This window comes from Filicampus tigris, chromosome 2 (genome assembly GCF_054856515.1).
Source record: "Filicampus tigris isolate MCC_2025a chromosome 2, RoL_Ftig_1.0, whole genome shotgun sequence".
Classification (NCBI taxonomy): Eukaryota; Metazoa; Chordata; class Actinopteri; order Syngnathiformes; family Syngnathidae; genus Filicampus; species Filicampus tigris.
In genome coordinates, this window is record NC_141218.1 from 10,021,327 (window position 1) to 10,049,266 (window position 27,940).

At 41.2% G+C, this 27,940-nt stretch overlaps 1 protein-coding gene across 3 annotated transcripts; it reads left to right on the forward strand.

The window, feature by feature from the left end:
• Window positions 1-1,705: 1,705 nt before the first annotated feature.
• On the forward strand, window positions 1,706-27,616 carry tex11 (testis expressed 11). 3 transcript variants are annotated; one of them, XM_086024087.1, is made up of 29 exons: window positions 1,706-1,939; window positions 3,009-3,121; window positions 3,210-3,294; window positions 3,357-3,436; window positions 3,510-3,590; window positions 4,153-4,272; window positions 4,729-4,809; window positions 6,384-6,469; window positions 6,558-6,615; window positions 19,870-19,965; window positions 20,036-20,117; window positions 20,206-20,284; window positions 20,813-20,964; window positions 21,035-21,120; window positions 21,574-21,711; window positions 21,809-21,911; window positions 21,990-22,105; window positions 22,172-22,329; window positions 22,557-22,610; window positions 22,676-22,716; window positions 22,811-22,888; window positions 22,971-23,041; window positions 23,164-23,277; window positions 23,375-23,447; window positions 23,526-23,675; window positions 24,156-24,264; window positions 24,337-24,460; window positions 26,374-26,541; window positions 27,219-27,616. In XM_086024087.1, exons 1-29 carry the CDS (start codon window positions 1,912-1,914, stop codon window positions 27,291-27,293), a joined length of 2,799 nt encoding a protein of 932 aa, XP_085880213.1. In that variant the 5' UTR covers window positions 1,706-1,911; the 3' UTR covers window positions 27,294-27,616. The 3 variants fall into 3 exon arrangements, with proteins under 3 accessions (XP_085880213.1, XP_085880215.1, XP_085880214.1); XM_086024089.1 differs by having other exon boundaries at window positions 22,244-22,329; XM_086024088.1 differs by having other exon boundaries at window positions 3,009-3,055.
• The last annotated feature ends 324 nt before the right edge of the window (window positions 27,617-27,940 follow it).

Here is a 27,940-nt window from a genome sequence, read left to right on the forward strand (position 1 = left end):
GCACCATGATTGTTAACGTCGATGTAGACGGCAAGGTAAGAATTACATAGAAAATGTTCATGTAATGTTCATATGATAACAACCACTTTGAATCTTGAATCTCTCTTTATTTTGTAACCTTGTTGTTTTCAGTGACCTTTGTGTGGTGTTCTCTGATCAAATCAAACCCCTGCTGGTGAGGTTAAAGGTAACCGCACTGACAATATCTCCTCTTAAGAGGAAAGTCAATATCAATCATGTGCCTCACTGTTCTATGGAATTATTTGCAGTTTTATTTTTAACTTAAGAAACAGGACGCGGCGCTTTTTATATCAATGTAAATAATCTCCTTTTGTCCAACACCGCCCCGCTGAGTGTGGATGTGCTGCAGACAGTTTTCTTTTAATACTCGGCTGCGGTAGGTCTCAGTAGCAAGCAGGCACTGTAAATAAGAACATCCTGCCCTCACCTTTCCGCCCAAATCAGGCCTCCGCATCACTGTAGCACAAAAACATGAAGGTGATACAACTGATACATTACCAACATCTGGAATAGTGTTGATTTACACCGGATAATATGAGATGTATTTAAAGATTCAAGATTTGTCAACACTTGGAGTAAGAATCTCAGTTGGGATATAAAGTGGAGTATACACACATACACTCATTTTAAACATCCTAGCCGATTTTTTAAATGTAAGGGAAATGATCTGTGGTTTCGATAATCACTCAGGATAATCTTTTACAGACACGCAACAATTGTGCCTTTAATGACTTTGATTGGAAATAGATAAAAGTTCAATTGGATTCAAGACGTTTATTGTGATGTGTATCACAAGAAAAACAGACCCTAAAAAAATGGTGTTTTTTTTTTTTTTAAACTGGCAGATAGGCAAGGCAATTTGTGGATAAAGAAAAGTGATACAAATCAATTTAATGTAGTTATTCGCCTGCAGGGAAATCAGCAAAATGATCACAACAACAATAAATGATCACAGGACTCTTGTTGTACTAAGCAAAAGAATCGGTCATATGTCAGTGTATGAACCTGATTTGAAACAACTTACCGTATGTGAAAAAGAAAAGGTTGTGGACGCTCCTTGTGTGTCCTCACACTCCCAACTGATAGTCACCTCAGAAACAATTGGTGGAAGTTGCTGGCCTAGATGGGAGCCTTTTTCAAGTATCTTATTTTGGGATTATTCCGGTGCTCCAAACATGCTGAAGGTTGAACTGGTTGAACGCAAGCAGTAGATTCACACAATTGATTTTTATGCTTGTTATGATGTTTTTACAGTATAAAGTAATAGCAGTAAATACACAGAGCTGGGCATTTCACTAAAAATTTGCGGTGCGTTTATCGCCCTCCGCTACAGCCGGGACACCCTTCGGCCATCCATTTATCCATCATTTCGTCCGGCCGGACCAAATAGTAATCGTCTAGCCTGGTCCGACTATCATTTTAAACAGGCTTCCGTTAGCGTTTCCGACTACCAACTTCAATGAATTTCATTGTATTGGCCTATGGTTTTGTATTATTGGTGTCAGAGAGGTAAATGCTGAGATCCTATTTATTTATTTATTCATTAATAAATAATATTGGAATTTCTTGTGTTTATTTTACACATGTGTCTATTTGAAAAATAACCAATGTAAATCATTTAATTCTGAAGTAGTATCCTTTGATTGCTACAAGTTAGCTTGACAGAAAGACATAAAGAGCAGTATTTATTAAATGCATTGAGTAGGATGGTCAAAACAAAGCTCCAAAGGTTCAGAACTTTAGAAAGTGTTTTAGAACTTTAGAAAGTGTTTAAACATTTTTTTTTTTTTTTTACCTTCCAAGAGCTCTGTGGCACACCTCGTGGTGGCTGTCAGCCTGCAACCAAGGGCGAAGCAAATTTGAGCATTTTCCCGGTGGCGATACCTCGACATGGAGCACTTTGTTTCATCTGTGACACGTAAGAATATTTTGCGCATTCAACAGACGCGGCGTTTTTGTGCTAATTATAGTGTTTTTAGACAGTTTTGTCGACGAATTGCATACTAAACGGCTCGCAAATGAACTCATGTGCTAACTAACAGGTGGCTAGCCTAACGTAGCTAAAGCCAAAAGAAACTTTCAGGATTAAACAAACACGAACGGTGAATTAACTCTTTCTTATTACTTTTCCAGCCCAACTATACACCAATACCTGTAGTAGTTTACACAAAACACAAATAATGGTCTTATTCAATTATAACTACTTATAAATACTGTCAAATTAATGCAATTTTACCTCTAAAAATCAGTCTGAATTTAACTGTAATATCCAACTTGGATGGATACAGCATTTGTTCACTTGCTTGAATTTGACTTTAAGCAATATGTTAAGAATCAGATACTCAGATACCAATTGTAAATACAATGGATATACAGGATGTGTGAAAGTCACCCGGCATTATAAATCGCTGATAGATTTTTTTTTTTGTATAACTGAAGTCATTATGAAACGTTTTCAGTCAATACTGATGGTGATTTCTTATTGCGTTATTCTTATTTTCGTAATTCATATTAGGACCTTAATGTCCTTGACAAAGTTATTCATTCCATCCCAGACCTTTTGAGGAAACTGGTTGGTGCCACCTGTGCTTACTTTAATTTCCCCGTGTAATCAAGAAAATGTATCAATTGTTTCAATACATTTATAACAGGAATATAGACTTTATTAGCTGTTTTTAATATCTAGTTCCTTTTCACACACGCTGCACGATGTAAATTCCCTCACGGGTTAAACAAATTATATCTATCAGTTACAAAGAATAGTATAGTCCAGAGTGACCAATTTATGGCTTGAGAAAAAGACAAGCAAATACAAGCTTATCAATTCACTACACTGCCTTTTTAGTGTCCGTGTCTCATGCCAGGACTCAGACAATATACTTTGTACTATGCCACTAGCAAATCAAGTACCTTGTCAAAACACACAATCTCAGACTTGTTTTGAGAGTTAAAAAATGTCTAAAATAATTCATGTTGTATGTTCTCAGGCCTCACAGCAGATCTTGTTAAGAATCAGCAAACTAATTCCAGTGAGGTGATTGACATGATCTTTTCTGAAGTGTCTGCTCTGGCCGATGATGCGAAAATTGTGGATCCACAGGTAGATTAAAACATGACAGTCTACAGCTCTCACCTGTATACCGTTTATAACCTGACTAAGGTTATGTTCCAATTCTTCCATGTCGCAGCTTGAAGAGTGTGCCATCCAGCTGTGGAACTGGACTGTTAGTAAGAATGTGGGCGACTCCATCAGTACAAGTCAGAAAGCCAAAGGTACAAGTGCACACTATAATGATTTGGATATTCGATTAGAAAGTAATAATCCAATTTTGCAGCCCGTCATGCTGCATGCTGTATGATGTACTGCAGTGAGCCCGTTGAGCCACCAGAGGGCACCATCCGAAAGCAAATCTTGGTGAGCACCTGGGGCTGCTTAAAAAAAGTCTTACGAGGATCAAACCATTCTTGCCATATTTTATTTCATACAGATGGCCTGCAGAACTGGAAGGACTTGGCTGGACTGCAAGAATCCAGAGATGGCGGATCATTTCCTCAGGCTGGCCATTAAGGTGACAAAAGATAATAGTGAACTCCGTGATAGGAGACCATCTGCAATATGAAGACACCATTAAAAAAAAAAAGATTATCTAGTGTTACCCCTCCAATACACTTTAAACACATTTAAGATTATTAACACACACTTAGGTTTATTAAAAACACAATTTCCAAAAGTATGTTTTGTTCTCATTTTCTTGCTGTCAAGAAATAGGACACTCTGGGTATAGGACATTGTGATTTCCTAGGGATGTTGTTGAGGTGATCTTTTGACAATGCAAACATCGTTCATGATGATTATGGAGAAATCATTGTAATGATAGGAAATGTCACATGGATGAATATCATTAATACGTATATCAACAAAGTTGTGTTGTATTGTATTGTATTGCATAAATCATCAACTTTCAAACAACTGATACTTTACCACGCACGGAGCAGCAACACATACAGTAAAAGGGAGTTAAGCATTATATTAAACATTTAAATGTTGAACTATCCTGGAAACTATAAACCTCTACCAAGCATAAACGATGGCTTGAAATCCGTTGTCCTCTATTTTCCGATGTGCTCTAGAGTGTTGAAACTCTGTTCAGCCTGCTGACATCCAGAGGTCACGGCACACAAGACAGCGACGCATCCAAAATGGACGTGGAGAAAGACCTGCTCCGGATCCTCTCCTATCAGGCAGAATTGGTGCGCTGCAGCAACACCTTCCACGTTTGTTCTTGTGAGATTGGGAAGCCGAGGAGGTGTTGTGATGACAGACTTGCCAGACAGCTAAAATGTCAAGTGATAAACAATGAGCGGGCGAAACTGTATTGACGGAGATATGTTTCACTTTTACTTGAAAGCATGAATCGTTCACTCAACTCCCACTCCCCAGTAGGAATTGTTGTATAGCGGACTATGTGGATCATCTTCATGCGAGATTCTAAGATGTCCTCGGGAGGCTATGAGCTACAAAAGTGTTATTTTTATGTTAGTAGCGCACCATCTTCAAATTTAGAATTACATTTTAAAAGCAAATGAAGTAGTTTGAAATTTTCTAAAATCAATGAGAGCCACAGCGGACAGATGAAAGCCATTGCAGAGCTCTGACGCAGTGGGAAAGGAGTGATTTTGAGCACAGGCCATGTGTCTTCCTTGCAGGCCGTGATTCAAGGGAGCCACCAAGAGGCTGAGGCCCACGTGCAACGTTGCAAAGACATGCTGCATCGCCTACCCGCTCAAGTACAGTATAATCAACCTGCCGTTACACGGGAGGCAATTTTCTAAGGACCCCCCTCAGATACTGCTCCGCTCAAGTGAAGTGGAAAAAAAAGACCCGCATTTGCTGATGCACTTTCAGCCATTCATTAAAAAACAGCCTGGAAATGTAATATGTAAAGTCGTTTTTGAACAATAGAAACAATATTTTTTTTCTTGCATTTTGTCAATAATAATGTCTTCATAATGAATTAATTCATTAAACTAGACAAATATTTACAACATAAATATTTTATTTTAATGTTGTTGCATTTTTTACTGTAACTCACCTAACAAATTACTAAGTACATGAATGCAAAAAGATTTATGTTTTAACCAACCAATGTTAGAATGGTTAAATAATGGATAGATTATTTTTAAAGTTTTTCGCTGATTTTTTATTTGTCATTTACAATTAAACTTATTAACTTAAGTAGTTACAAAAAGGTGCAGTATATTAACATTTTAGTGTAATTTTTTAAAGATAATTCTTAATCAATTGACACTATTGAATACAGGAAGTCCTCGATTTATGAACGAATTCTGTTCCTAAACTGGCAATTTAACACAAATTTCCGCGTATGTCGGATTTCACTATTAAAGTCGAAAATTTATGTCAAAATACTTCATATAAAAAAAGAAAGTACGTTAAAATAAAAAACTAAGATGCAGTACTTACCATTACAAACAGACACTATCGGAATACCCCGGTTGCACGAGACACTCTGTGCATGTTCAACCGCAAGGAATCTTGGTCTTTGTAGTGCAGGAAGTGCTTGTGCTTGTGCTGTGTGTTGGCGCGCAAGACACCAGAAATACACAAGCAGAGGTAAACGAGCACAGAGACAGCACAAAAGCTCACTTTTGGAGCGAGGAGTAAACCGGCTGCTTCATTCTTGTGGTGCGGGACATGAATATCAAGTGTTTTATTGACAGTTGAAAGTAGGTTATTCCGAATGTTTCAGAAATGAGAATTTTCACCTTAACCCGAATATTGACTGCATGTAAAAAGTCACTGTTGTGCAAGGGACAAAATAGCGGAAGAGGCGCAGGTGTCGTAAAGTCGAAACGTTGTAGGTCGCGTACGTCGTAACTCGAGGACTTACTGTATAATGAATCAAAAAATAGAATGAATACATTTCAATCAACAAATTCTTGGGGGGGGGTGAATGCACCAAATATTGTTTATTTATGTATATATATACATATATATATATATATATATAAATATATATATATATATATATATTTATATACATATATATATATATATATCTATATATATATATATATATATATATATATACGTATATATATGTACATATATACGTACACAGTATATTTATATATATATATATATATATATATATATACACATACACACACACACACACACCCCCGCACACACACACCCACACACGCACACACACACACAGTATGGGCGGTCGACTGGTTAGCACGTCTCACAGTTCAGAGGTCGTGGGTTTGATCCCGGCTCCGGCCTCCCTGTATAGACTTTGAATGTTCTCCCGTGCCTGTGTTTTCTCTCACCGTTGCAGACAAGCTTCCTGTCCCTAATGTGCTACAACTTCGGAATCCACATGTACCACCATCAAAAGTTTGAAGAATGCACCTTCTGGTTACGGTACATGTAATTGAGTGTTATAAAAATGAATGTTTACAAGTACGGTACATATACAATGTTTTTTTATTTATTTATTTATTTTTTTTAGGCAGAGCTATGACATCATCAAGATGCATGTGAAATATGCCCCTGAAGCTCAAGTCCAGGTATGATGACAGTCCTGTACATGCTCGTACCCTCATTGTGGAGATCAGTCAGAGTTGATGAATGAATGAATGTTGTGTTTCCAAAATCATTATTTGGATTACATGGAAAAAAACTTTCTAGTTGTTGTTGTACCTTACTACTTATTGCTCTGTGCCATTAGGGAGCAGCACTCCAAAATAAGTTTAAAAAAACAATTTCCCATTTAGTCCGCTGATAGTGTAGTGGTACACACGCCTGAGTTGTGTGCGGGCAGCGTGGGATCGATTCCCGCTCAGTGACAGTGTCTATGTGTGCCCTGCGACTGGCTGGCGACCAGTTCGGGGTGTAGTCTGCCTTCGCCCATTGACGGCTGGGATAGGCTCCAGCAACTCCCCGCGACCCTATATAGGATAAGCGGTTTGGAAGATGACATGACATGACATTTCCCATTTATTTGGGCACTTGTAGTCACAACACATCGCCGGCGCCACGCGTCCACGTTGAAGTCTGCGCTCACATTTACCCACGACCAGAAAAAAAATGTAATACTTTCATACTTCACAAAAGCAAATGTGGTTACATCGAAACCCTACTTTAACACCCGAACCCTAAACTGAAACCCTACTTTGAAACCTAAACCCTATTTTGAAACAATACTATGAAACCAAAACCCTAGTTTGAAATCCTAATTTGAAACCCTAACCCTAATTTAAAACCCTACTTTGTAACCCTATCCCTAGATTGAGACCCTACTTTGAAACCCTAACCCTAGTTTCAAACCCTAATTTGAAACCTTAACCCTAGTTGGAAACCTTAACCCTAGTTTTAAACCCTACTCTGAAACCCTAACCCTAGTTTTAAACCCTACTCTGAAATCCTTACCCTAGTTTGAAACCCTACTTTGAAACCCTAACCCTAGTTTGAAACCCTACTTTGAAACCCTACTTTGAAACCCTAACCCTAATTTGAAACCCTAGTTTGACACCCTAACCCTAGTTGGAAACCCTAGCTAGAAACCCTAACCCTAGTTCGAAACCCTACTTTGAAACCCTAACCTTAGTGTAAAACCCTACTTTGAAACCCTAACCCTAGTTTGAAACCCTAGCTAGAAACCCTAACCCTAGTTCAAAACCCTACTTTGAAACCCTAACCTTAGTGTAAAACCCTACTTTGAAACCCTAACCCTAGTTTGAGACCCTACTTTGAAACCCTAACCCTAGCTGGAAACCCTAACCCTAGTTTGAAACCCTACTTTGAAACCCTAACCCTAATTTGAAACCCTAACCCTAGTTTGAAACCGTACTTTGAAACCGTAACCCTAGTTTGAAACCCTAGCTAGAAACCCTAACCCTAGTTTGGAACCCTAGTTTGAAACCCTAATTTGAAACCCTAACCCTAGTTTGAAACTCTAACCCTAGTTTGAAACCCTACTTTGAAAACCTAACCCTAGTTTGAGATCCTACTTTGAAACCCTAACCCTACTTTTAAACCCTACTCTGAAACCCTAACCCCAGTTTGAAACCCTACTTTGAAACCCTAACCCTAGTTTGAAACCCTACTTTGAATCCCTAACCCTATTTTGAAACCCTAGCTAGAAACCCTAACCCTAGTTTGAAACCCTACTTTGAAACCGTAACCCTAGTTTGAAACCCTAGTTTGAAACCCTAACCCTAGTTTGAAACCCTACTTTGAAACCCTAACCCTATTTTGAGACCCTACTTTGAAACCCTAACCCTAGTTTGAAACCCTACTTTGAAACCCTAACCCTAGTTTGAAACCCTAATTTGAAACCCTAACCCTAGTTTGAGACCCTACTATGAAACCCTACTATTAAACCCTAACCCTAGTTTGAGACCCTACTTTGAAACCCTAACCCTAGTTGGGAACCCTAACCCTAATTTACAACCCTTCTTTGAAACCCTAACCCTAGTTTGAAACCCTAGCTAGAAACCTTGATCTTAGTTTGAAACCCTAGTTTGAAACCCTAACCCTAGTTTGAAACCCTACTTTGAAACCCTAACCCTAGTTTCAAACCCTACTTTGAAACCCTAACCCTGGTTTGAAACCCTAACCCTAGTTTGAGACCCTACTTTGAAACCCTAAGCCTACTTTGAAACTCTACTAATAAACTCTAACCCTAGTTTGAGACCCTACTTTAAAACCCTAACCCTCGTTGGAAACCCTAACCCTATTTTAAAACCGTACTTTGAAACCCTAACCCTAGTTTGAAACCCTAGCTAGAAACCCTAACCCTAGTTTGAAACCCTAGTTTGAAACCCTAACCCTAGTATGAAACCCCACTTTGAAACCCTAACCCTAGTTTGAGACCCAACTTGGAAACCCTAACCCTATTTTGAGACCCTACTTTGAAACCCTAACCCTAGTTTGAAACCTAGCTAGGAACCCTAACTCTAGTTTGAAACCCTAACCCTAGTTTGAAACTCTAACCCTAGTTTGAAACCCTACTTTGAAAACCTAACCCTAGTTTGAGATCCTACTTTGAAACCCTAACCCTACTTTTAAACCCTACTCTGAAACCCTAACCCCAGTTTGAAACCCCACTTTGAAACCCTAACCCTAGTTTAAAACCCTACTTTGAAACCCTAACCCTAACTTGAAACCCTACTTTGAAACCCTAACCCTAGTTGGAAACCCTAACCCTAATTTAAAACCCTATTTTGAATCCCTAACCCTAGTTTGAGACCCTACTTTAAAACCCTAACCCTAGTTTCAAACCCTACTTTGAAACCCTAACCCTAGTTTGAAACCCTACTTTGAAACCGTAACCCTAGTTTGAAACCCTACTTTGAAACCCTAACCCTAATTTGAAACCCTACTTTGAAAGCCTAACCCTAGTTTGAAACCCTAGCTAGAAACCCTAACCCTAGTTTGAAACCCTACTTTGAAACCCTAACCCTAGTTTAAAACCCTACTTTGAAACCCTAACCCTAGTTTGAGACCCTACTTTAAAACCCTAACCCTAGTTTCAAACCCTAATTTGAAACCCTAACCCTAGTTTGAAACCCTACTTTGAAACCCTAACCCTAATATGAAACCCTACTTTGAAACCCTAACCCTAGTTTGAAACCCTAGCTAGAAACCCTAACCCTAATTTGAAACCGTACTTTGAAACCCTAACCCTAGTTTGAAACCCTACTTTGAAACCCTAACCCTAGTTTAAAATCCTACTTTGAAACCCTAACCCTAGTTTGAGACCCTACCTTGAAACCCTAACCCTACTTTGAAACCCTAACCCTAGTTTGAAACCCTCCCTTAAACTCTAACCCTAGTTGGAAACCCTAACCCTAATTTAAAACCCTACTTTGAAACCCTAACCCTAGTTTCAAATCCTACTTTAAACCCTAACCCTAGTTGGAAATCCTAACCCTAATTTAAAACCCTACTTTGAAACCCTAACCCTAGTTTGAGACCCTACTTTGAAACCCTAACCCTAGTTTCAAACCCTACTTTGAAACCCTAACCCTAGTTTGAAACCCTAGCTAGAAACCCTAACCCTAGTTTTAAACCCAACTTCAAAACTCTAACCCTAGTTTGAAACCCTACTTTGAAACCATAACCCTAGTTTCAGACCCTTTTTTGAAACCCTAACCCTAGTTTCAAACCCTACTTTGAAACCCTAACCCTAGTTTGAAACCTTAATTTGAAACCCTAACCTTAGTTTGAGACCCAACTTTGAAACCCTAAGCCTACTTTGAAACCCTACTATTTAACCCTAACCCTAGTTTGAGACCCTACTTTGAAACCCTAACCCTAGTTGGAAACCCTAACCCTAATTTAAAACCCTACTTTGAAACCCTAACCCTAGTTTGAAACCCTACTTTGAAACCCTAACCCTAGTTTGAGACCCTACTTTGAAACCCTAACCCTAGTTTGAAACCCTACTTTGAAACCCTAACCCTAGTTTGAAACCCTAATTTGAAACCCTAACCCTAGTTTGAGACCCTACTATGAAACCCTACTATTAAACCCTAACCCTAGTTTGAGACCCTACTTTGAAACCCTAACCCTAGTTGGGAACCCTAACCCTAATTTACAACCCTTCTTTGAAACCCTAACCCTAGTTTGAAACCCTAGCTAGAAACCTTGATCTTAGTTTGAAACCCTAGTTTGAAACCCTAACCCTAGTTTGAAACCCTACTTTGAAACCCTAACCCTAGTTTCAAACCCTACTTTGAAACCCTAACCCTGGTTTGAAACCCTAACCCTAGTTTGAGACCCTACTTTGAAACCCTAAGCCTACTTTGAAACTCTACTAATAAACTCTAACCCTAGTTTGAGACCCTACTTTAAAACCCTAACCCTCGTTGGAAACCCTAACCCTATTTTAAAACCGTACTTTGAAACCCTAACCCTAGTTTGAAACCCTAGCTAGAAACCCTAACCCTAGTTTGAAACCCTAGTTTGAAACCCTAACCCTAGTATGAAACCCCACTTTGAAACCCTAACCCTAGTTTGAGACCCAACTTGGAAACCCTAACCCTATTTTGAGACCCTACTTTGAAACCCTAACCCTAGTTTGAAACCTAGCTAGGAACCCTAACTCTAGTTTGAAACCCTAACCCTAGTTTGAAACTCTAACCCTAGTTTGAAACCCTACTTTGAAAACCTAACCCTAGTTTGAGATCCTACTTTGAAACCCTAACCCTACTTTTAAACCCTACTCTGAAACCCTAACCCCAGTTTGAAACCCCACTTTGAAACCCTAACCCTAGTTTAAAACCCTACTTTGAAACCCTAACCCTAACTTGAAACCCTACTTTGAAACCCTAACCCTAGTTGGAAACCCTAACCCTAATTTAAAACCCTATTTTGAATCCCTAACCCTAGTTTGAGACCCTACTTTAAAACTCTAACCCTAGTTTCAAACCCTACTTTGAAACCCTAACCCTAGTTTGAAACCCTACTTTGAAACCGTAACCCTAGTTTGAAACCCTACTTTGAAACCCTAACCCTAATTTGAAACCCTACTTTGAAACCCTAACCCTAGTTTGAAACCCTAGCTAGAAACCCTAACCCTAGTTTGAAACCCTACTTTGAAACCCTAACCCTAGTTTAAAACCCTACTTTGAAACCCTAACCCTAGTTTGAGACCCTACTTTAAAACCCTAACCCTAGTTTCAAACCCTAATTTGAAACCCTAACCCTAGTTTGAAACCCTACTTTGAAACCCTAACCCTAATATGAAACCCTACTTTGAAACCCTAACCCTAGTTTGAAACCCTAGCTAGAAACCCTAACCCTAATTTGAAACCGTACTTTGAAACCCTAACCCTAGTTTGAAACCCTACTTTGAAACCCTAACCCTAGTTTAAAATCCTACTTTGAAACCCGAACCCTAGTTTGAGACCCTACCTTGAAACCCTAACCCTACTTTGAAACCCTAACCCTAGTTTGAAACCCTCCCTTAAACTCTAACCCTAGTTGGAAACCCTAACCCTAATTTAAAACCCTACTTTGAAACCCTAACCCTAGTTTCAAATCCTACTCTAAACCCTAACCCTAGTTGGAAATCCTAACCCTAATTTAAAACCCTACTTTGAAACCCTAACCCTAGTTTGAGACCCTACTTTGAAACCCTAACCCTAGTTTCAAACCCTACTTTGAAACCCTAACCCTAGTTTGAAACCCTAGCTAGAAACCCTAACCCTAGTTTTAAACCCTACTTCAAAACTCTAACCCTAGTTTGAAACCCTACTTTGAAACCATAACCCTAGTTTCAGACCCTTTTTTGAAACCCTAACCCTAGTTTCAAACCCTACTTTGAAACCCTAACCCTAGTTTGAAACCTTAATTTGAAACCCTAACCTTAGTTTGAGACCCAACTTTGAAACCCTAAGCCTACTTTGAAACCCTACTATTTAACCCTAACCCTAGTTTGAGACCCTACTTTGAAACCCTAACCCTAGTTGGAAACCCTAACCCTAATTTAAAACCCTACTTTGAAACCCTAACCCTAGTTTGAAACCCTACTTTGAAACCCTAACCCTAGTTTGAAACCCTACTTTGAAAACCTAACCCTAGTTTGGGATCCTACTTTGAAACCCTAACCCTAATTTGAAACCCTACTTTGAAACCCTAACCCTAGTTGGAAACCCTAACCCTAATTTAAAACCCCATTTTCAATCCCTAACCCTAGTTTGAGACCCTACTTTAAAACCCTAACCCTAGTTTCAAACCCTACTTTGATACCCTAACCCTAGTTTGAAACCCTACTTTGAAACCCTAACCCTAATTTAAAACCCTACTTTGAAACCCTAACCCTTATTTAAATCCCTACTTTGAAACCCTAACCCTAGTTTGAAACCCTACTTTGAAACCCTAACCCTATTTTGAAACCCTAGCTAGAAACCCTAACCCTAGTTTGAAACCCTACTTTGAAACCGTAACCCTAGTTTGAAACCCTAACCATAGTTTTAAACCCTACTTTGAAACCCTAACCCTAGTTTGAGACCCTACTTTGAAACCCGAACATTAGTTTGAGACCCTACTTTGAAACCTTAACGCTAGTTTGAAACCCTGGTTTGAAACCGTATAACCCAAGTTTGCAAGCCTATTCTGAAACCCTAACCCTAATCTGAAACCCTACTTTGAAACCCTAACCCTAGTTTGATACCCTACCTTGAAACCCTAACCCTAATTTCAAATCCTACTTTGAAACCCTAACCCTAGTTTGAAACCCTAGTTTGAAACCCTAACCCTAGTTTCAAACCCTACTTTGAAACCCTAACCCTAGTTTTAGACCCTACTTTGAAACCCTAACATTAGTTTGAGACCCTACTTTGAAACCCTAACCCTAGTTTGAAACCCTGTTTTGAAACCCTATAACCCAAATTTGCAACCCTATTCTGAAACCCTAACCCTAATCTGAAACCCTACTTTGAAACCCTAACCCTAACTTGAAACCCTACTTTGAAACCCTAACCCTAGTTGGAAACCCTAACCCTAATTTAAAACCCTATTTTGAATCCCTAACCCTAGTTTGAGACCCTACTTTAAAACCCTAACTCTAGTTTCAAACCCTACTTTGAAACCCTAACCCTAGTTTGAAACCCTACTTTGAAACCGTAACCCTAGTTTGAAACCCTACTTTGAAACCCTAACCCTAATTTGAAACCCTACTTTGAAACCCTAACCCTAGTTTGAAACCCTAGCTAGAAACCCTAACCCTAGTTTGAAACCCTACTTTGAAACCCTAACCCTAGTTTAAAACCCTACTTTGAAACCCTAACCCTAGTTTGAGACCCTACTTTAAAACCCTAACCCTAGTTTCAAACCCTAATTTGAAACCCTAACCCTAGTTTGAAACCCTACTTTGAAACCCTAACCCTAATATGAAACCCTACTTTGAAACCCTAACCCTAGTTTGAAACCCTAGCTAGAAACCCTAACCCTAATTTGAAACCGTACTTTGAAACCCTAACCCTAGTTTGAAACCCTACTTTGAAACCCTAACCCTAGTTTAAAATCCTACTTTGAAACCCTAACCCTAGTTTGAGACCCTACCTTGAAACCCTAACCCTACTTTGAAACCCTAACCCTAGTTTGAAACCCTCCCTTAAACTCTAACCCTAGTTGGAAACCCTAACCCTAATTTAAAACCCTACTTTGAAACCCTAACCCTAGTTTTAAATCCTACTTTAAACCCTAACCCTAGTTGGAAACCCTAACCCTAATTTAAAACCCTACTTTGAAACCCTAACCCTAGTTTGAGACCCTACTTTGAAACCCTAACCCTAGTTTCAAACCCTACTTTGAAACCCTAACCCTAGTTTGAAACCCTAGCTAGAAACCCTAACCCTAGTTTTAAACCCTACTTCAAAACTCTAACCCTAGTTTGAAACCCTACTTTGAAACCATAACCCTAGTTTCAGACCCTTTTTTGAAACCCTAACCCTAGTTTCAAACCCTACTTTGAAACCCTAACCCTAGTTTGAAACCTTAATTTGAAACCCTAACCTTAGTTTGAGACCCAACTTTGAAACCCTAAGCCTACTTTGAAACCCTACTATTTAACCCTGACCCTAGTTTGAGACCCTACTTTGAAACCCTAACCCTAGTTGGAAACCCTAACCCTAATTTAAAACCCTACTTTGAAACCCTAACCCTAGTTTGAAACCCTACTTTGAAACCCTAACCCTGATTTGAAACCCTACTTTGTAACCCTAGCCCTAGTTTGAAACCCTAGCTAGAAACCCTAACCCTAGTTTGAAACCCTACTTTGAAACCCTAACCCTAGCTTGATACCCTACTTTGAAACCCTAACCCTAGTTTCAAATCCTACTTTGAAACCCTAACCCTAGTTTGAAACCCTAGTTTGAAACCCTAACCCTAGTTTCAAACCCTACTTTGAAACCCTAACCCTAGTTTTAGACCCTACTTTGAAACCCTAACATTAGTTTGAGACCCTACTTTGAAACCCTAACCCTAGTTTGAAACCCTGTTTTGAAACCCTATAACCCAAGTTTGCAACCCTATTCTGAAACCCTAACCCTAATCTGAAACTCTACTTTGAAACCCTAACCATAGTGTGAAACCCTAGCTGGAAACCCTAACCCTAGTTTGAAACCCTAACCCTAGTTTCAAACCCTAGTTTCAAACCCTAACCCTAGTTTCAAACCCTAATTTGAAACTCTCCCTTAAACCCTAACCCTAGTTGGAAACCTTAACCCTAATTTAAAACCCTACTTTGAAACCCTAACCCTAGTTTGAAACCCTAGCTAGAAACCCTACTCCCTAGTTTTAAACCCTACTTTGAAACTTTAACCCTAGTTTGAAACCCTACTTTGAAACCCTAACCCTAGTTTCAGACCCTTTTTTGAAACCCTAACCCTAGTTTCAAACCCTACTTTGAAACCCTAACCCTAGTCTGAAACCCTAATTTGAAACCCTAACCCTAGTTTGAGACCCTACTTTGAAACCCTAACCCTAGCTAGAAACCCTAACCCTAGTTTTAAACCCTACTTTGAAACTCTAACTCTAGTTTGAAACCCTACTTTGAAACCCTAACCCTAGTTTCAGACCCTTTTTTGAAACCCTAACCCTAGTTTTAAACCCTGCTTAGAAACCCTAACCCTACTTTGAAACCCTAACCCTAATTTAAAACCTTACTTTGAAACCCTAACCCTAGTTTGAGACCCTACTTTGAAACCCTAACCCTAGCTAGAAACCCTAACCCTAGTTTTAAACCCTACTTTGAAACCCTAACCCTAGTTTGAAACCCTACTATTTAACCCTAACCCTAGTTTGAGACCCTACTTTGAAACCCTAACCCTAGTTGGAAACCCTAACCCTAATTTAAAACCCTACTTTAAACCCTAACCCTAGTTGGAAACCCTAACCCTAATTTAAAACCCCACTTTGAAACCCTAACCCTAGTTTGAGACCCTACTTTGAAACCCTAACCCTAGTTTCAAACCCTACTTTCAAACCCTAACCCTAGTTTGAAACCCTACTTTGAAACCCTAACCCTAGTTTGAAACTCTAACCCTAGTTTTAAACCCTACTTTGAAACCCTAACCCTAGTTTGAGACCCTACTTTGAAACCCTAACATTAGTTTGAGACCCTACTATGAAACCCTAACCCTAGTTTAAAATCCTACTTTGAAACCCTAACCCTAGTTTGAAACCCTCCCTTAAACCCTAACCCTAGTTGGAAACCCGAACCCTAATTTAAAACCCTACTTTGAAACCCTAACCCTACTTTGAAACCCTAACCCTAGTTTGAAACTCTAGTTTGAAACCCTAACCCTAATTTGAAACCCTACCTTGAAACCCTAACCCTAGTTTGAGACCCTACCTTGAAACCCTAACCCTACTTTGAAACCCTACTTTGAAACCCTAACCCTAGTTTGAGACCCTACTTTGAAACCCTAACCCTAGTTTGAAACCCTCCTTTTAACCCTAGCCCTAGTTGGAAACCCTAACTCTAATTTAAAACCCTACTTTGAAACCCTAACCCTAGTTTCAAATCCTACTTTGAAACCCTAACCCTAGTTTGAGACCCTACTTTGAAACCCTAACCCTAGGTTGAAACCCTCCTTTAAACCCTAACCCTAGTTGGAAACCCTAACCCTAATTTAAAACCCTACTTTGAAACTCTAACCCTAGCTTGAGACCCTACTTTGAAACCCTAACCCTAGTTTCAAACCCTACTTTCAAACCCATACCCTAGTTTGAGACCCTACTTTGAAACCCTAACCCTAGTTTGAAACCCTCCTTTAAACCCTAACCCTAGTTGGAAACCCTAACCCTAATTTAAAACCCTACTTTGAAAATCTAACCCTTGTTTGAGACCCTATTTTGAAACCTTAACCCTAGTTTCAAACCCTACTTTGTAACCCTAACCCTAGTTTGAGACCCTACTGTGAAACCCTAACCCTAGTTTGAAACCCTACTTTGAAACCCTAACCCTAGTTTGAAACCCTACTTTGAAACTCTAACCCTAGTTTGAAACCCTAGCTAGAAACCCTAACCCTAGTTCGAAACCCTAGCTAGAAACCCTAACCCTAGTTCGAAATCCTAGTTTGAAACCCTAACCCTAGTTCGAAACAATACTTTGAATCCCTAACCCTAATTTGAAACCCTACTTTGAAACCCTAACCTAGTTTGAAATCCTACTTTGAAACCCTAACCCTAGTTTGAAACCCTAGCTAGTAACCCTAACCCTAGTTTGAAACCTTAGTTTGAAACCCTAACCCTAGTTTAGAACCCTACTTTGAAACCCTAACCCTAGTTTGAAACCCTAGTTTGAAACCCTAACCCTAGTTTGAAACCCTAGTTTGAAACCCTAACCCTAGTTTCAAACCCTACTTTGAAAACCTAACCCTAGTTTGAGATCCTACTTTGAAACCCTAGCCCTAGTTTTAAACCCTACTCTGAAACCCTAACCCTATTTTGAAACCCTAGCTAGAAACCCTAACCCTATTTTGAAACCCTACTTTGAAACCCTAACCCTAGTTTGAAAACCTACTTTGTAACCCTAACCCCTCGTTTAAAATCCTACTTTGAAACCCTAACCCTAATTTGAGACCCTACCTTGAAACCCTACTTTGAAACCCTAACCCTAGTTGGAAACCCTAACCCTAATCTAAAACCCTACTATGAAACCCTAACCTTATTTTGAAACACTAGCTAGAAACCCTAACCCTTGTTTGAGACCCTACTTTAAACCCTAACCCTAATTGGAAACCCTAACCCTAATTTAAAACCCTACTTTCTAACCCTAACTCTAGTTTCAAACCCTACTTTGAAACCCTATCCCTAGATTGAAACTCTAGCTAGAAACCTTAATCCTAGTTCAAAACCCTAGTTTGAAACCCCAATCCTAGTTTGAAACTCTACTTTGTAACCCTAACCCTAATTTGAAACCCTACTTTGAAACCCTAACCCTATTTTAAAACCCTAGTTAGAAACCCTAACCTTAGTTTGAAACCCTAGTTTGAAACCCTAACCCTAGTTTGAAACTCTAATCTGAAACCCTAACCTTAGTTTAAAACCCTACTTTGAAACCCTAACCCTATTTTGAGACCCTACTATGGAACCCTAACCCTAGTTTGAGATCCTACTATGAAACCCTAACCCTACTTTGAAACTCTCCCTTAAATCCTAATCCTACTTTAAAACCCTAACTCTAGTTTGAAACCCTACTTTGAAACCCTAACCCTTTTTTGAAACCCTAGCTAGAAACCCTAACCCTAATTTAAAACCCTACTTTGAAACCCTAACCCTAGTTTCAAACCTTACTTTGAAACCCTAACCCTAATTGGAAACCCTAACCCTATTTTGAAACCCTAGTTTGAAACCCTAACCCTACTTTGAAACCCTATTTTAAAACCTTAACCCTAGTTTGAGACCCTACTTTGAAACCCTAACCCTAGTTTGAAACCCTCCTTTAAACCCTAACCCTAGTTGGAAACCCTAACCCTAATTCAAAACCCTACTATTAATCCCTAACCCTAGTTTGAGACCCTACTTTGTAACCCTAACCCTATTTTGAAACCCTAGCTAGAAACCCTAACCCTAATTTAAAACCCTACTTTGAAACCCTAACCCTAGTTTCAAACCCTACTTTGAAACCCTAACCCTAGTTGGAAATCCTAACCCTAGTTTTAAACCCTAGTTTGAAACCCTAACCCTACTTTGAAACCCTATTTTAAAACCTTAACCCTAGTTTGAGACCCTCCTTTGAAACCCTAACCCTAGTTTTAAACCCTACTTTGAAACCCTAGCCCTATTTTGAAACCCTAGCTAGAAACCCTAACCCTAATTTAAAACCCTACTTTGAAACCCTAACCCTAGTTTCAAACCCTACTTTGAAACCCTAACCCTAGTTGGAAATCCTAACCCTACTTTGAAACCCTATTTTAAAACCCTAACCCTAGTTTGAAACCCTACTTTGAAACCCTAACCCTAGTTTGAAACCCTAGTTTGAAACCCTAACCCTAGTTTGAAACCCTACTTTGAAACCCTAACCCTAGTTCGAAACCCTACTCTGAAACCCTAACCCTAGTTTTAAACCTTAGTTCAAAACCCTAACCCTAGTTTGATACCCTACCTTGAAACCCTAACCCCAGTTTGAGACCCTACCTTGAAACCCTAACCCTAGTTGGAAACCTTAAACCTTATTTAAAACCTTACTTTGAAACCCTAACACTAGTTTTAAACCCAACTTTAAAACCCTAACCCTAGTTTGAAACCCTACTTTGAAAACCTAACCCTAATTTTAGATCCTACTTTGAAACCCTAACCCTAGTTTGAGACCCTACTTTGAAACCCTAACTCTAGTTTCAAACCCTACTTTGAAACCCTAATTTGAAACCCTAACCCTAGTTTGAAACCCTAGCTGGAAACCCTAACTTTAATTTGAAACCCTACTTTGAAACCCTAACCCTAGTTTGAAACCCTACTTTGAAACCCTAACCCTAGGTTGAGACCCTACTTTGAAACCCTAAGCTTACTTTGAAACCCAACTTTGAAACCCTAACCCTAGTTTGAGATCCTACTTTGAAACCCTAACCCTATTTTGAAACCCTCCTTTAAACCCTAACCCTAGTTGGAAACCCTAACCCTAATTTAAAACCCTACTGTGAAACCCTAACCTCAATTTGAAACCCTAGCTAGAAACCCTAACCCTATTTTGAAACACTAGTTTGAAACCCTAACCCTAATTTGAAACCCTACTTTGAAACTCTAACCCTACTTTTAAACGATACGAACCAACTAGAAAGAATGTGCTTTGTTTCGCCCGTCTTCAGGCCAAGGTTTTGCGCCTCCTGGCCACTGCTTATCTGGAGTGGGACGCTCAGAGGTTTCACAACGAGGCCCTTATTGCTGTGGACATGGCCAACAAGGTCCGATATGAAGACAAAATGATAGCAAGCGAAAAACAACAACATGTAAGCCATGTGCCACTTTTGTCAGGGATGTGTGAGCACCTCTGGGCTCTTCTTAAAGATCAGAATACTCCTGAGATGCGCGGCCTCCGAAGAAAGCATCATGGCGGGTTAGTTCAGAGCACGGGAAATGATCCTCTCCGCTCGTTTATATTTCAAAACCTTCCCTCCTGAGATGCAAGCGAAACGTTTTCGCAGGTCTGGACGAGATGCTACAAGCTGACGTTTCCCTTGAAGTTTGCCTCAGTGCAGTCAAGCTCCTTCTGTCCGAAAACAGGTAAGCACACCTTGCCGGAAAACAAACATACATACATACATGTGCTGCTCTTGGGATTCAAAGCCACTCGAGCATTTGTTCAATATTCTTCAAAACTAGCTTACGGTCCCTCAAGCACTAGTATGGACTTTGTCCTCACTAGTAGGATCATTCAAAGCGCTAGTAGAACAACTCGGGCACATTAGTTTAACGACTTCCTTAACTAGTTGCATTTTTTTCACATCTAGTTCCCACTAATATGCATTTAACTGTTACTAGTAAACTTCTGTGCTGCACTAGTAACTAAGTAGGCCCAACTAATCAGGGTGTCATGGATTAGTATTAATGGGATGTCTGTAACACATAAACCCCATTCACGTAAAAAAAAAAAAAAAGAAACTGAAAATGAAAAAAATGGACAATTGTTTTCCACTGGTCAGCAAGGATATGCTCAAAACACTAAACTAACACTAAGAGCATACTAATACTTAACCTGGATATTAATAACGTGAAATAAATGCTCCAATTGCTTTCCACGCATTCTCCCAGGGAAGCGGCAGCATTCGAGCTTTTGAAACGTGCGAGTCAGCAGTTTGAGTCGTCGCCCGCCCTGGGAACCGCCCTCGTCCTGCACATCGAGCTCCTGCTGCACAGAGACAAAGAGCTGCTGGGCAAGCAGAAGATAGAGGACGTCATCAATGGTGCCGCTCCTCGGCGGGCGTTGCTTAATTGCTCCCGCGTACAAATGCGTAACGACTTGCGCCCGCGCAGTTCACTACGCGGGAAAGCAGCTGGCACCGCAGGACCTCTCGAGCCTACATGCCCTGTTGTGGGATAAAGCGGCAAAATACGTTGAGGTACCAGCCTTGTCGTACATTTGTGTCCATGTGTGTGCATTGTGTCATACTAAAAGTTCTTTCTCATATTATATTGAGTTTCACGAGATGGTCAAAAATCTTGACATTTTGTGCAGGTGTACCCAATGTTGTCACTGGTTGAATGGAGGTGGCAGAAGTACTCCCACTTGTAATTAAGTAGAAGTATTAACACTTGTGTAAAAAAAAAAAAAGATGGGAAACGTTGGAAGTACTGATTCAACTCCTGCACCGCAAGTCAAAATTAAAAACAAACACTGTAAAAAGTACTTAATTACAAAAGTAGAAAGGAATTTTTAATATCATTTATGTGCAGTACGCATTTTGATCCATCACTCAATCAAACTTTATTTATATAGTGCTTTTCAGAAATAGAATAAAAAAAAAAAAAAAAAAATCAATTCAAGGGTTGATTTGATTTGATGTCCTACGTAGGCGACAGACTACTCCGAGGCGCTGCAGTGGTACGACTACTCTCTGAGTATCTTCCGGGCCGGAGAGATGGACTCCAACTTGGCCAAACTGCAGAGGAACAGAACTTTCTGCTTCACGCAACTGAAACAGCTGGAAAAGGCAGAAAGACCCGATTCGGTTCATTTCAACGGACTAGTTGAGCTTCAAGTGTCGTTGTGTTCGTTTCTTTCTCGTCCTCGCTCTGCATTCCTCTCAGGCCAAAGAAGCCGCTAACGAGGCCGAGCGCTGCGACCCCGACAGCGTTTTCACACAATTCGGCATTTACAAGATCGCGATGCTCGAGAATGACGTGGAGCGAGGTGACCGCGTTGGAAATCGGCTCACGCTCACTTGCTGTCATCGGATTGTAATCGGCCCGTCCCGTGTGCGCGAATTAGCTGCCAAGGCGGTGAACACGATGGCGCTTCTGTCCAAGGATCTCAAAGCCAGCGGCCCCGTGTCCGAGAACGCCACGTCCAACCTCCTCTGCCGGGCCGCTCAGATCGCCTTGGAGGTATGCGCGGAACGATATGCGCTGTGTACGGTACTTTTTGTGTCATTTTCGCTTGGCTCGATCAAGGGCGGAAAACACCGCGTTAGATTGTCGACATCTGGTTCGCCGCCGATGAGGGTGTTTTGCCGCTTGCGACAGAACAAACAGCAGGACACGGCCGCCAAGGTGCTGGAAAATTTGTGCGAAACCTGCAAAGACGAAGCTCTGGTTCTGAAGGCTCTCAGGTTGGTGAAAACGAAAAAAAACAACAAAAAAACAAATGAAATACATTTAGGATCACTTTAATGCTTTGCCGCACAAGGATCTGGTCAGCCACGAAGGTACGTGCGTGCAAATTCATTTCTGCCTATTAAACTGCTGTCAACTCATCTTTTTTTTAATTTATTGCACCCCGTACGGCTTTTAAGAACAACGACGGCGATCGAGTGAAGACTATTCATCTATTTTCCAGGTGTCTCGTTCGACTGGTCCTCACCGCTGTGGAAACGTCCAGTGATGAGAAAAGGTAAGAATATTGAAATATTGATTCACACACCCCTATCAAATTCACTTTTGGACACTTCTCGACAGGGACGGGAGTCTGGATGCGCTGCTGCCGTATTTAAAGACGGGTACGCCCGTGTGTAGTCCCGTCTCGTGTGGGCGAGCCCCCCCCCCCCCCCCGTATCGTAGGCCACAAATGTTTTTTGTCTGCCGTCATCGCAGCGCTGCAGAAGCTTGCACAACGGCTGCGCTTGACAGCGGAGCAGTGCGCCGAGGAAGCCAACTGGTTCAGAAAGATCGGTACCAAAGTCTCGCTCGGCGCTCTCCGCCGCCGAATGCCGATGCTGACAATCACGCGGCTTCCTCTTTGCGTCGATCGCAGCTTGGAACTCGGCACTGCGGTGTGAGAGCAACCCGAACAGGATGCGGGATTTCTTTGCGCTCTCCTACCAGGTAAGCGCACCTGCAAGCGCAATGCCAAAAAAGAAACGTGACAAAAGAAAGTAAAAGAGTATTTCGAGCTCTCATACTTGATGTGCTGACCGCGTAATAATAACGTCGACGCTTTTGTCCAGCTGTCCCAGATGTGTCGTCCCGATCGCGCCATCCTGGCGGCCCAGAAAACGTGCCTGCTCATGGCCGCCGCCGCCGCTCTGGAGTTCTGCAGGACAGCTCCTCGCGCCGACCGGGTTTGTTGTGCTTCACAAACTGGCTCGAGGCTCTGCGAAATTTGTTTGAGGTCAATCTTGGTTATATCATTTGAACAAGTTTCCCCGTGCTTTCCAGACACAGGATCTCAGTCAGGCTTTGGAGCACATCGCATTATGCGCTGAGGTGTGGAAAACCCTGAAGGCGACAGGTAGCATGCGAGTTTAGTCCTAGTTGGAACCGAGAGGCACTACTAAGTGACGCGAGGACTGAATTCCCGCATGGGCAGGAAGCTACCCGAAGGATCCGACGGATACGCTGCTGCTGCTCTACGAGTTTGAGGCGCGCGCCAAACTCAATGACCCCCGAGTGGCCAGCGTGCTGGACTCCATCTTGGAGCAGGACAACGTGGAGGTCAAAGTGCTGCAGACCATTGCAGGTAGTAACAGGCAACAAAGGAACAGGCCTTGGGCCACGTGGCCTTCAAATGAAATGTGGCTTGGAAGCACATAGAAAGTTGAAAGTTTCCCGGTTGCGGAGTGTAAGATTGGAAAAAAAGGTCTCAAAGCTACTGTGTGAATATGTAAACTCCAATTCTTAAACGACTGACGTTCCTTCTTCTGTAGCTATGGATATTTATATATTTAAAATTAGAAAACATTTTCACTAGAATTATAATTGTAGTTAGTTTTATAGACATAAGATTTTATTTCATTAGCAAGTGTTTTTTTTGGGTTTTTTTTTCCAATTTTAGTTGTAGTTATTTTGTTAGTTTCCCTTCACTGAAATATCCTTGGCAGAAACTTTCTTGTACAGTAAAGCTCCTAAACAAAACAACAAAAACACATTAATCGCGCAGCCCTAGAAAGAAACGTTGCCGTTGTCGAACACACCCGATAACACCGTCTCGCACCTGCAGCATTAGCCATGGAGCCTCCGGCCCACTTCCCTCTGCTATGCAAGAAGGCCCTGAGGGTGGCGCTGTCCCTTCACAAGAAACAACCACAGGTGGACCCGGCGCAGTGCAGGCATGGCCGCCGCTCGGGCCGCGACATCCCCAGCGTGAAGCGCCGCCCCCTCACCGTTTGTCTCCTCCTCAGCAAGTGCATCCACAGCCTCATCAAGCTCTCCCTGCCCAGCGGCGCCTCCCAAATGGAGGCCCGCCTCCTGCACGAGGCCTGGGACTACTACGAGGAGGCGCTGGCCATCATCGCCGTCGCCGCCGTGAGTCAGCGCGCCGCCTCCACCCGCGACCTGTTCTTGTGTTAGAGTGCAAGACATCCACAACGTGATCGATTTCAATGCCCTGAGAATGAAGTGAGAATATTCACATTAGATAAACATTTAATAGGTTTAGCCTTTCTACCCGCATTTAAAGGGGAAGTCGATCCCCCCCCAAAAAATCTTTGCAATATGTTCGTTGCGCCTGCACTAGTCTAAACACGGCACATTGCGTTTGTGGAATATGGAGTAAGCAGAAAAATCCACTTGTTTTTAGGGGGCGGCCATTTTGTCATTTGCTGTCGAGTAAAATTGACGTGACAGAAAGTGGCAAAATGGCTGCCCCCAGAGATGGACAAAAACGGGTGGATTATGCTGCTTACTTCATATTCCACAATCACAATATCAATCAGAAGGCCATGTTTAGATTAGCGGGGCTGCATGGAACATTTTATTGCAAAGAATTTTTGGGGTTTTGACTTCCACTTTCACGGGGTTAAAACATACTCCAACCTAGTAAAAGACACTTTTTAAAGTATTCCTTAGCGTCTGTTCTCCCTCTCTCGCTGGGAGACTATTGTATAACATCACTTTGAGGAAACTACAAGACTCTTGCTCGCTGGCAGATTCCTTTAGAAATCTTGAATTCATTTTAAACACTCAGCCTTAGTTTAGTTCAGGGATGTTCCGGTCAGGTTTTATGACACCGATACAGATACCGATCGTGCATGAGTGAGATCGGCTGAGACCGATACCGATTACGATCCCATGGAATATCTATATTTTTTTCATTTATTTATGGTGACTGCTATTATGCATTATCTGGAAAAAAACAGACATATTATTGCCTTAATTTTGCGCGAGTGATGCTTTTGGACGGAGGGACGTCGTCGCGTATTAAACAAATCAACTTTTTGGCCATTTCGTCTCGCGGCAGCCAAGCATGAGCTGCGGGCGATCGGATGTTTTGATCGGCATTAAAAGGCTTTGACCGAATATTCCCATCACTGAACTTTTCACGAAAATCGGCCGATCATGATCGGTGCCCGATCGATCGGCGCATCCCTAGTTTCGTCACTTCTTCATAGAAGAGCCACCTGACACACGAAAAGTACTCCACCAGTCACCTGAAGGAACCGCAAGGAATTGCCTTGTTTTGTTTTGCTGAATGCAGAATTCCAACTTTATAAAGGTGCAATTTATCCCGTCATAATGTGATACTCAACTTCAGCAATTCACTGGCGTAATTTCATCAGTGTAAATTTTGTCACAAGAGATTTCTTGCGGCAGAATTTATATTATTTTATAAAGACTAAATTGCATGATTGTTTTGGTGCAAGTGATATTGCTGGGCTATATCTAAATTTATATTTCATATTTGAGATATTCCATGATTTGACAGAGCAAAACTGACCAATAACTCAATATTTGAGTAGGTTTTTTCACTTCATTTACTCAGGTTATTGTCGCCCTACGTTGATTTGAGTCATACTATTGGAGAGTAAAAGTATTTGTGGCTATGTGAGCCGAACTGTGATCTTAAAACCAAAGTCGGTTCCACGTTGTGACTTTTTGGGGGCGGGGAGGGGGGGGCATAATGAGTGGGGAAACATTGATGTGCTTTCACCGTTATAACCAACCATGACGACCAAACAAGTTTGACATCCCTAAATTATCGGAAGCTTCCATTCACCGCCCGCCTTCCTGCCAACTGGAAAGTCTGAAAGAGGTGTCAAATTACCAGTGGGATTGCACATTTCCCCCCTTTTCATTCCACGAGCCGCCACTCGAAGCAAGCCGCAGGAATTCTGTGGATGGCAAAGGAGGCCCCGGGGCCTTTTGAAAGGAGTTGCCACTCGCTTTAATGACGGTACAAATCTTTGCCCATCTGGCTCTTTTCTGGATCCTTCCTGCAGCCGGACGGCCTTCCGGAGACGCAGATCCTGTGGCTGCTGACCCGCGCCTGGAACACGGGCATCCTGCTGTATAGCCTGGCGCGCTACATGGAGGCGGAGAAGTGGTGCGGCCTGGCCATGAGCTTCGTGCGCCACCTGGGACCCCTGCAAGACAGCTACAAGACGCAGGTAGGGCGACGTCACGCAGTCAGATCGTGACTTTGCCCCATTACTTTTGGTCGCTAAAAAAGTGGGAGGCACATACGGTAATACAAACAAATGCCCTTAAGTTAAAGTTGAAAGTCTGCGGTTAAAGCGGAAGTCAACGCAAACATTTTTTTTCCCAAGAATATGTTCTATGCAAGCCCACTAGTTGAAACGGGGCATTCTGATAAATATTGCGTTTGTGGAATAAGTGTTAATCCACTCGTTTTTAGCCATCCCTGGGGGCGGCCATTTTGTCTTCTGTCGACTGAAAATGACATCACAACTGCTCACAACGACCAATCACGGCTCAGATTCAGAGAACGGGTCAGCTGTGATTGGTCGTTGTAAGCAGTTGTGATGTCATTTTCAGTCGACAGAAGAAAAAATGGCCGCCCCGGGAGATGGCTAAAAAACAAGTGCATTTTGCTACTTAACTTATATTCCACAAACGCAAAATTAATCAGAATGCCGTGTTTCAACTAGTGGGCCTGCTGGGAACATATTCTTGAAAAAAAAATATGCTTGGGTTGACTTCCGCTTTAAAGCACATCTTGTTCCTTTCATTTCTAGTCCAAGTGTGATTGCGCTTAGAGTCAAAAAGATGAGAAGTGAGGCCACGTCCCACGATTTATGGAGCTGACTGTACTGTCTGTGCACAGATGTCGCAGCTGTACAGCAAAATCCTGGACCGTCTGGATAGCGCAAAGAACAACACCTCGTTAATGGAAGAATAAGCACACTGGGGCGACAGGTTGCTTTTCAAACTGGTAACGTGCAGCGCCTGTTCAGAATTTCACAGCAAGTTTTTTCCCCCATAATTTACGTTAACTGTTACACTAAAAGCTGCACACCATTTGTTGTGCAACACGTGTTGCGGTTGTAGAGGGTGCAAATGTTTGTGTCAAGGGCCATGTTTGTTTTTCAAAAGTGACAGTGGGGCAAGCGATTTGGGAATTACGTTTAAAAAAAAAAAAAAAAAAAAGTAGCTGTGACTTTAAAATGCCGCATTTAAAATGTCTTTAAAATAAATGTTCAAGTTATTTATTAATGAACCTGACTTAACACCTTGTTTGTTTCTTTGGTGCACCAAAAAATGTGATGGGTCAATGTGACCTGCTGTGTTTGAGTATTTATTTTTAAATCACTGTTTTTGTGAATATTGGAAGATCGCCGACACATGAAAACAATCACACAAAAGAAATTGTAAACATTTGACATTTCCGCTTGGTCAGTTGTGTCACCTTCAGGTCAAAGTATCCAAATAAATTAAAAAATAATTACAAAAAATGTAAGGCTATCTTGTTTATTTGATTACATTTGGAAAAAAATCTTAAGTGTGGGAATATACAATAGTGATTTCAGATTAACAAAATGAAAAAAA

Bases quoted from the DNA above. Each gene is read 5' to 3' on its own strand.
- tex11 (XM_086024087.1), top strand. From the start codon at position 1,912: ATGGAGCACTTTGTTTCATCTGTGACAC. The intron at 3,295-3,356 runs GTACAAGTGCAC...CCAATTTTGCAG, and splicing joins TACAAGTCAGAAAGCCAAAG to CCCGTCATGCTGCATGCTGT. The intron at 6,470-6,557 runs GTACATGTAATT...TATTTTTTTTAG, and splicing joins GAATGCACCTTCTGGTTACG to GCAGAGCTATGACATCATCA.